Source organism: Nerophis lumbriciformis, linkage group LG10 (assembly GCF_033978685.3).
Source record: "Nerophis lumbriciformis linkage group LG10, RoL_Nlum_v2.1, whole genome shotgun sequence".
Classification (NCBI taxonomy): Eukaryota; Metazoa; Chordata; class Actinopteri; order Syngnathiformes; family Syngnathidae; genus Nerophis; species Nerophis lumbriciformis.
In genome coordinates this window covers 8,782,523-8,792,500 of record NC_084557.2, presented here as the reverse complement: position 1 = coordinate 8,792,500, position 9,978 = coordinate 8,782,523, and the positions used below count along the sequence as shown (strand labels likewise).

Genomic DNA, 9,978 nt, shown 5'->3' with positions numbered 1-9,978 from the left:
AGTGTTTTGTATTGGGTCTCGAGTACTCTGGAATACCCAACTAGCAACAGTTAGATGCTACCTCAATAGAAGCATTTAAGTCCCAGCTTCAAACTCCTTAATATACTCCAGCTTTTAAATAGTCCCGTTCAGACCAGTTGACCTTCCGCTCCTCTTTTCCGTTCTGTCCCCCCTCTCCTGCATGGTGGAGGTTACCAGGTATCACTCTGGAAAGAGGCGGTAGTTGTCCCAAGTTGTGACCCGGGTTAGATCACTCATCTATGCATCAAAGTCAAAAGCCAAAGTCAGCTTTATTGTCAATTCTTCACAAGTCTAAGGCATACAGAGAATCCAAATTTAGTTTCTTACGGTCCCGTGCACAACAGGTGGTGACGTCTCAGCGTTGTCCACTTGTCTACGTCCGAGGAGTACCCCTTACGGACCTTCTTGCTTCCAGGTGGACAGGACTCTCACATGATCATAAGTGTACAACTGCCCACTTGGCATCCATTGCAGCCAGTCACCCAGAAACCCGATCCCAAAGTTTCTTCTTTTTCCCCAGTTCACACTTTTGGAGTTTTTCCTTGTCCGGATGTGGGTCCAGATCTGGGCATGTGGTTGTCGTTTGTGAAGCCCTTTGAGGCACTTGTGATTTTGGGATTGTAAATCAAACTAGTAGAAATAATATTTTTGATGTTTTACCTGGGCATTAACATTAGCGCTGTTAAAAAAATCACAAGTTATTGTCAAAATTGCATTTTGAGGTAGATTGATCTCTTCAATGTTTACGTACAGTACAAGACAAAAGTTTGGACACCTTCTCATTCAATGCATTCTTTATTTTCATGACCATTGATTGTCACTGAAGGCATCAAAACTATGAATGAACACATGTGCTTCAAGCACACCTGTGAAGTGAAAACCATTTCAGGGGACTACCTCTTGAAGCTCATCGAGAGAATGCCAAGGGTGGCTATTTTGAAGAAACTAGAATATAAAACACGTTGTCAGTTATTTCAAATTTTTTTGGTAAGTACATAACTCACCAAGGTAGGAGGCCGCGGGGAAGACCCAGGACACGTTGGGAAGACTATGTCTCCCGGCTGGCCTGGGAACGCCTCGGGGTCCCACAGGAAGAGCTGGATGAAGTGGCTGGGGAGAGGGAAGTCTGGGCTTCCCTGCTTAAGCTGCTGCCCCCGCGACCCGACCTCGGATAAGCGGAGGAAGATGGATGGATGGATGGAGTACATAACTCCACATGTGTTCATTCATAGTTTTGATGCCTTCAGTGACAAATAGTCATGGAAATAAAGAAAACGCATTGAATAAGGAGAAGGTGTGTCCAAACTTTTGGCCTGTACTGTACAAACTAGTAGAAATAATGTTTTACCTGGGCATATGCTAACATTAACTCTGTTATAACATTACAAGTTACTGTAAAATGTGAATGTTATTAGTACAAGCTGTAATAGTGTCTATCGCACGCACACATCTATTAGTTGTTGTGCACGTCATTAAAAAATGACCAAGTAAGAAGTTACTTAGTACTTGTAGTTTTTTTAACGGAATACTTACGCTTAATGAAGTACTTATCTGAATGACTACTCTAATACTCTGGTGAGCACCAAACCAACAACAGAACCATCCACATATCTGGTCTAGACTTTAAACAGGTTGGTACAATTTAATGAAGGACATGAGCAAGGCATCTTCTCTGTTCGCACTTTCCACGTCCAATATGGCATTACGTATGACTCAACGTGCGTTGACGTTTAAGGCCTTTGAAGGTTTTCTTTTCACATTAAATTCTTGTGCCCTGTTAAATGTTCTTACATGTTGCTAAAAGATAAGAAAAAGGGACTAATTCACTTCCGCAAAACCTTTGTTGGAAAATACTTATTTGTCCTATTTCTTCTTCTAAACTTCAAAACCGTTAACGGCCGTACATTTTATTTGTGTCTGAAGTACACGCGACTATTATCCTCCAAGAAAACGTGTTACTTTGTTGTAAAAAGTCTGATCACCTGCTCTTTTGTGTGAAAGTCCAGTTTGGAGTTTGGATATATAATCCTCCATCTTGGAGTATAATAACATCTCTTTATTTGACACTGTCTTCTAACAAAAGGAGTTTGGCTGGCTTCTCTGGAAAAGGACGGCAATAACAAGTACCTGCATGCTCACATACGCCCCCCTCTTCAGTGCCTCTATGATTTCTCTGTATTTTATTTGACATTATGCAAAAATGACACACTTACGTTAAAAGTCACAGCAGCTTCTACACTGCATTTATTTCATCAGAAAGTGTGAAACTGTAGCTCTCGCCACTAAATAACATGTTTTGAAAAACCTATGGGAAACAAACCATAACCGTAACATAAACAAATGTCCATGCCAGAAAAACAAACAAAAAAAAAAAAAAAAAAGTTTGCGTATTGAAATTATTAATCTTCACATGGTGGAGTTTTACTTAAAATAACTTTGCGTGAATATGTCTCATTCCCTTGCACTGATTCCAATATAAAACCACAGTGCCGTTTGAACCCGTTTATTTGTCCTTGAAAAGGAAAGACTTGAGGCATGCAGTAGAATGGCTTTAAAGTCAACATGTGAAAACACTGACCTCTGGTGGCAAAAGTCAGCCACACAAGAGCAGTCACGTTACAGTTATAGCTTTTGCTTCAACAAGTACTTAAAATCATTTTTAAACTGAAGTACTTTTGTCAAGCATTACATACATTTTCCTTTATTAGGTTCATTAATATTTTACAAGCAAAATAACATAATAAAGGTCAAATTAAATAGACATATGAGGCAAACATGTAGGTACAACGATTGTGTAATCTGAGGACAAGCACCACCATCTCATCTGCAATACAAACATAAGTCGTCATAGCAACAGACTGACCTGCTATAAAGAAACATGAGCTCAGATAACTCACTTATAACTTGTCGATTCCGAGCTCTTCAGGTGTGGAGATTCCCAGCTCGTCCAAAGTTGGCCTCAGTTCTTGAATGAGATATGGGTAGATCGCTTTGTGTGGCCCAGCTTTTTCCTGAGGAAGGAAACATCATTGTCAATAACCAACCCACAACTACAAATATCTTTACTACCGCTGTTCTTTCTCACCTTCACAGCTTCCAGAATTCGGATGGCAGTGGCCAAGTCGTTTAACCTCCGACAAGCTCGCAGTGCTGCCTCGAGAATCTTTGGCTCAGGTACCAGATCGTAACAAACAAGTGTGTTCATCCCTGGAACAATTTTGAAGTTACGGTTTTAGAAATTAATATTCCCTGTGGAGGAGGTTGAACTGAGACACTTAAGCAAGGCATTGATTTGACAGTGGATTTATATTATTACAAACTTAGACTAAAATTAAGCCCTTAAAAAAAGCACACACACACACACATATAATATATATATATATATATTGTAGATTGTCACTGAAAGCATCTAAACTATGACACCTGTGTAGTGAAAAACACATTGAATGAGGTGTGTCCAAACTTTTGGCCTGTACTGTATTTTTATTATAATTTACTCGTTAAGTATTTCCAATTGAAGTATTATCTTGATATTATTTGTGTTTTAATTTTTAGCAAACAAAAACCAGAAAGTCAGAGTCAATAATTATTGTCAGGGAAGGTATTTATATGTCTCCCCTCTTGTTTATGTTGAACACAAATGTGTCAAGAGTACATATTACAGGACACAAATCAAATATGGTGATGATTCAGTGATTGTCAGTTAGTTAAATGATATGCAGTCACGCGTGTCGAGCTGTCGGGTGCTAGTTTGTTGACACGGACGCGTCCTCACAAGACAAAGTTGAATCATGAAAGGCAACCTTACCCGAGCAAAAACGATGCATATTTATCTGGGAGAGTCTTGATAACAATTTCCGTGACCGAGCCACACACATAGAAGTTGTAGACTTTCATGCTTTTTAAAGTTTGTATCTTTTTTGTCTTGTATAATGACGGAGCACAAGATAGTTCAATATATGTCTGGGAACTCCACCGATGGATAACACTTGATATCACGCGACAAATCTTTTAATAAAAGTACAGGCATGTATTCCATTTTATAGTTAGATTTGTTTTGCTTGTATCTACTTTTTGTAGGAAGATCTAGGCCCCTTGCGTACTCAGATAGTCATCTTGGCTTTGTTGACCACCACGGTTTTTCACTTATGGGAAGAAGTGACGTGATGGAATACAAGACATATCGGGATATCAGTTTTGGTCCATATCGCCCAGCCCTTGTGCTTCATTTGGTCACAAAAGAATGTTGACAATAATATCGTTGGGGACAATATATCATCCAGCAAAATTTGTTATCACCCCAGACCTACTTTTGATAAGTTTTGTCCATTTTGTCCCAAAAAGACCAAAGACCAGCGTGGAAAGAAGAAGGGAATCGCAGTAGAGTAAAAAAGAAAAGAAAAAAAGACTATTTGCGAGAAGTACATCAATGGCGCTCGCAAGTATGGACGAAGCAGGCTTATTATTGCCACAGCTAGTTTTAAATTGTGATGAGACCAGACTTTTTTTGGAAAAAGATGCCAAAGCCGATTCACAGTATATTTACTTTTTAAAATTAGTTTTACCATCGTAACAATATGGCTGTTTTAGTAAAGGATTTTTGTGATTTCAGATAGTTTGTGAGGGCACCAAAAAGACTTCAGTGGGTGCGCGTGGTTGGCAGAGCAGCAGACAGTTCAACTTGATGATGTTGTTGCAGCTTGTTAAGAGAGTTGAACCATCACAGCCTTGTTACAGTATGTTTGTTTGATATGCAGTAGTGTGTTCAAAATTTAAAAACCTTCACTAAAATTTGGATTTTTGTCGAGGCTGGGACCCAATATTCATATTTCCTATAGAAGGGGTGTTGAACTTGTTTTCATGGAGGGCCACATGGCAGTCATGGCTGCCCTCAGAGGGCCCATTGTAACAGTGAATGTAAGAATATAAAAGTATAATCGCCTCATTATATTATTACCTATGCATTTGGTTATTTGATTTTTGTACGTACAAATTGATGGATAACTTGCTTTGAAATCATAAGTCAAGGGGACACGCAGATTTTAAGTCTATTGTTATTTTTTACAAACTATTATACGGTGTATAATAATTGGGGGTGCTAAAAATGTTTTTTTAATCACATTCGAATCCCGATTTTTTTTGTAATTTTCAAAAATAATTTTTTTGTGGACAAATGAATTAAAAAAACTAACTTTTAGGCCATCTCTATGCTTACTTGGTGCATGTATGTGTCATATGTCAGCAACCAAAAGGAGATTTTTTTAACCTGTAAGCTGTTTTGTTAAGGTGTAGTTATCATTATACCAAATAATACATAGCAAAAATCAGTTTGAATGGAGAATCGTGTTGAATTGAGTATCTATTATGAAACAAATCCTCACCCCAAAAACCGGAATCAAATGGCGAGGTGCCCAAAGATAACACTAATAACAATTGAATATTTGTACACATATCAAAGTTTAAAACATATGAAATTTCATTTTTTTTCTGTCAAAATGGAAACAATGAAAACATTTAGTAAGAAAAATGAAGTAACGGTATGCACATTATTTCAAGGCTTTCACAGGCTACATTAAATGACGTGTCGGGCTGGATCTGGCCCCTGGGCCTTAAGTTTGACACATATCCTATAATGAAATATGCTTCACTACCCAAACCTTTCAAATTACGAAAAATATTCAAGAACCAATTAAGCTTGTAAATTGAGATTCCACTCTACTTGTTAAAAATGTTTCAGTTCCATAATCTATAATAGCATGGTCATAGTATCAGTTTGGGAGTAAAAATCTAATTGTATTTGAGGCCAAAAATACTGATTAATGTAAAACCATTGAGGGAGAGGGGCAGCACGGTGACAGGGGTTAGTGCGTCTGCCTCACAATATGAAGGTCCTGGGTTCGATCCTGCGCTCGGGATCTTTCTGTGTGGAGTTTGCATGTTCTCCCCGTGACTGCGTGGGTTCCCTCCGGAAACTCCGGCTTCCTCCCACCTCCAAAGACATGCACCTGGGGATAGGTTGATTGGCAACACTAAATGGTCCCTAGTGTGTGAATGTGAGTGTGAATGTTGTCTGTCTATCTGTGTTGGCCCTGCGAAGAGGTGGTGACTTGTCCAGGGTGTACCCCGCCTTCCGCTCGAATGTAGCTGAGATAGGCTCCAGCACCCCCGCGACCCCGAAAGGGTTAAGCAGTAGAAAAATGGATGGCTGGATGGGCATTGAGGTAGAACAAAGTGCTGCAATAGCGAATCGATAATCATATCTTAAGGTTAAATATAGCAATAGTTTTGACGTATCGATATATACCAGACCTGGGCAAATTAAGGCCCGGGGGCCTCATGCGGCCCGTTAAGCTTTTCAATCTGACCCGCCGGTCATTCCCAAATAATTTTTTAGATCTTTAAGATGGAAAGTGTAGCTGCCATTATGATGTGCAGTGATGTTTTCTAATGACCGTAAGTCTTGAACTATACAAAGTATTTCAAATGGTTGGAATCTGCACTTTTGCATGACATACTAGTTATAATATAGCGATAGTTTTGACGTATCGACATATAGTCACGCTTGTCCATCTTTTAGCCACAACATTACTGACTACAACTTCATTCCTCCGTTTACCTTTTCTCAGCTCCCATGCGTCAATGTCTTGCTTGTTAAAGTAGGTGACCCAGCGGGCGTCAAACTCCTCGTCGGTCTCTTGTTTCCCATGAGAATAGCACCTTGACGCCAACAGAGCTGCAAGGTGAAAATGACATCGTCACCATATTAAAAGTAGCTACTGTGGCCTTGAAAATTGGTAGACACGAAAATCAAAAGTATGCATTTAACAACACAGACAAAACATTCAAAATGGATACATCATCTCAAAAAGACTTCATGAAACATGCCTACTGTACCACTCAGTTCGATGGAACAATAAGTTGACACATTTACATGCTATGCACATTACATACACTATATTGCCAAAAGTATTTGGCCACCCATCCAAATAATGAGAATCAGGTGTCCAAATCACTTGGCCGGCCACAGGCGTATAAAATCAAGCACTTAGGCATGGAGACTGTTTCTACAAACATTTGTGAAAGAATGGGCCGCTCTGTGATATCCTGTGCAACAAATCCAGTCGTGAAACTTCCTCGCTCCTAAATATGCCAAAGTCAACTGTTGGCTTTATTATAAGAAAATGGAAGAGTTAGGGAACAACAGCAACTCAGCCACCAAGTGGTAGGCCACATAAACTGACAGAGAGGGGTCAGCGATTGCTGAAGCGCATAGTGCAAAGAGGTCGCCGACTTTCTGCACAGTCAGTTGCTACAGAGCTCCAAACTTCATGTGACCTTCCAATTAGCCCACGTACAGTACGCAGAGAGCTTCATGGAATGGGTTTCCATGGCCGAGCAGCTGTATCCAAGCCATACATCACCAAGTCCAATGCAAAGTGTGGGATGCAGTAAATAATGATAAATGGGTTGTACTTGTATAGCGCTTTTCTACCTTCAAGGTACTCAAAGCGCTTTGACACTACTTCCACATTTACCCATTCACACACACATTCACACACTGATGGAGGGAGCTGCCATGCAAGGCGCTAACCAGCACCCATCAGGAGCAAGGGTGAAGTGTCTTGCTCAGGACACAACGGACATGACGAGGTTGGTACTAGGTGGGGATTGAACCAGGGACCCTCGGGTCGCGCACGGCCATTCTTCCACTGCGCCACGCCGTCCCCAGTGGTGTAAAGCAGTGGAGACGCATTCTCTGGACTGATGAATCACACTTTTCCATTTGGCAATCTGATGGATGAGTCTGGGTTTGGATGTTGCCAGGAAAACGGTACATTTCAGACTGCATTGTGCCGAGTGTGATATTTGGTGGAGGAGGAATTATGGTGTGGGGTTGTTTTTCAGGAGTTGGGCTTGGCCCCTTAGTTCAAGTGAAATTAACTTTGAATGCTCCAGGATACCAAAACATTTAGGACAATGGGACGGCGTGGCGAAGTTGGTAGAGTGGCCGTGCCAGCAATCGGAGGGTTGCTGGTTACTGGGGTTTTCAATCCCCACCTTCTACCATCCTAGTCACGTCCGTTGTGTCCTTGGGCAAGACACTTCACCCCTTGCTCCTGATGGCTGCTGGTTAGCGCCTTGCATGGCAGCTCCCGCCATCAGTGTGTGTGAATGGGTAAATGTGGAAATACTGTCAAAGCGCTTTGAGTACCTTGAAGGTAGAAAAGAGCTATACAAGTATAACGCATTTATCATTATTTATAATTCCATGCTCCCAACCTTGGGGGAACAGTTTGGAGCGGGCCCCTTCCTTTTACAACATGACTGTGCACCAGTGCACAAGGCAAGGTCCGTAGAGACATGGATGACAAAGCCTGGTGTGGATGAACTTGACTGGCCTGCACAGAGTCCTGAACTGAACCTGATAGTGAAGTGAATTATATTTATATAGTGCTTTTCTCTAGTGACTCAAAGCGCTTTACATAGTGAAACCCAATATCTAAGTTACATTTAAACCAGTGTTGGCGGCACTGGGAGCAGGTGGTTATAGTGTCTTGCCCAAGGACACAACGGCAGTGACTAGGATGCCGGAAGCGGGAATCGAACCTGGAACCTTCAATTTGCTAGCACGGCCACTCTACCAACCGAGCTATGGCGTCCCACCTTTGGGATGTATTGGAACGGAGACTGAGAGCCAGGCCTTCTCGGCGAACATCAGTGTGTGACCTCACCAATGCGCTTTTGGAAGAATGGTGGAGAATTCCTATAAACACACTCCGCAACCTTGTGGACAGCCTTCCCAGAAGAGATGAAGCTGTAATAGCTGCAAAAGGTGGACCCACATCATATTGAACCCTATGGGTTAGTAATGGGATGGCTCTTCCAAGTTCATATGTGAGTCAAGGCAGGTGGCCAAATACTTTTCGCAATGTAGTGTATTTATGGTTAGAAGTACTGTAAGAGCAAGCTACAAAGGCACACAGATTTAGCTAAACATAAAAATAATTCAAATATTCCACCAAAAAATATCAAAGATGACATGCTAACTGACAAATGTTAAGCTGGTTATATGGCTGTAACAGAAGCACTACTACAAGGCCCGCAGCATGAACCTTTCAAGTGGGTCACGACAAGGACACACATTGGGATACGAACAGCAAAGGGATTTTCACAGACATTTTCTCTAAATAAGATACTTATGAGTCAGTTCGAGTCGACACAGTTTTCCGCTAAAATGACAAGAATGTAACTCGGCTTAGTGCTTGTTACCGATAGTAGTGAGGGCTAACATTAGCATGCTAGCCGTGCTCCTTCCGCAATGAGCCGCCGACCCACCCGCGAGTTCATCACTTGTGCCAGCCCGGTTAGCTCCTAAATAAGAATTGTCCGACCGATACATTTGACAAATACCTTGACACCTCGGTTTCGTACGGGCCAAACTCCGAACCCCGGAGAAAGACAGGCGGGCGGCTGCTTTGAACATGTTGCGGGACAGACAAGCTGCGCGGGCCGCTCAGATTTCGCTGCAAGGAAGCGGAGCTTCACTGTGACGTCACATGTCTGTTATGCGCATGTGCCACTTTTTCATTTTCTGTTATACTTCGACCGACAAAAAAGCTTTGTTTTAATCTAAAGTAGAATGAGTTAGAGTCCGTGTACCTTCCGTTCATTATATTTACAATTATTGTATCTATTCTCCAATTCTGAAACGCAAATAAAAAAATAAAAGGAGGGCCGTTTTTCGATTTTTATTATTATATATGGCAGATTTTAAAACAAACAAAAAAGGGTTGATTTTCATTAAAATATTGCCATAAAATTGTATTTTGTGCTGTTTTCATTTCATCCAGATAAACACTAAAATCAGAAGTGGTATTTTAGCTTTTCCTTCGCGTTTAGCATGTTTTTTTTTTTTTTTTTTTTAGCTTAAACGTAACACCTTTGTTTAGCAGGAGT

General features: G+C 41.1%; 1 protein-coding gene across 1 annotated transcript; it reads right to left on the bottom strand.

Moving 5' to 3' along the window:
- Positions 1 to 2,510: 2,510 nt before the first annotated feature.
- On the bottom strand, positions 2,511 to 9,600 carry cox5aa (cytochrome c oxidase subunit 5Aa). The gene is made up of 5 exons (XM_061970317.2): positions 9,433 to 9,600; positions 6,638 to 6,754; positions 3,107 to 3,228; positions 2,919 to 3,032; positions 2,511 to 2,845 (listed from the first exon to the last, which is right to left on the bottom strand). The coding sequence occupies exons 1-4, from the start codon at positions 9,503 to 9,505 to the stop codon at positions 2,919 to 2,921; spliced, it is 426 nt and encodes a 141-aa protein (XP_061826301.1). The 5' UTR covers positions 9,506 to 9,600; the 3' UTR covers positions 2,511 to 2,845.
- Between the last annotated feature and the right edge of the window lie 378 nt (positions 9,601 to 9,978).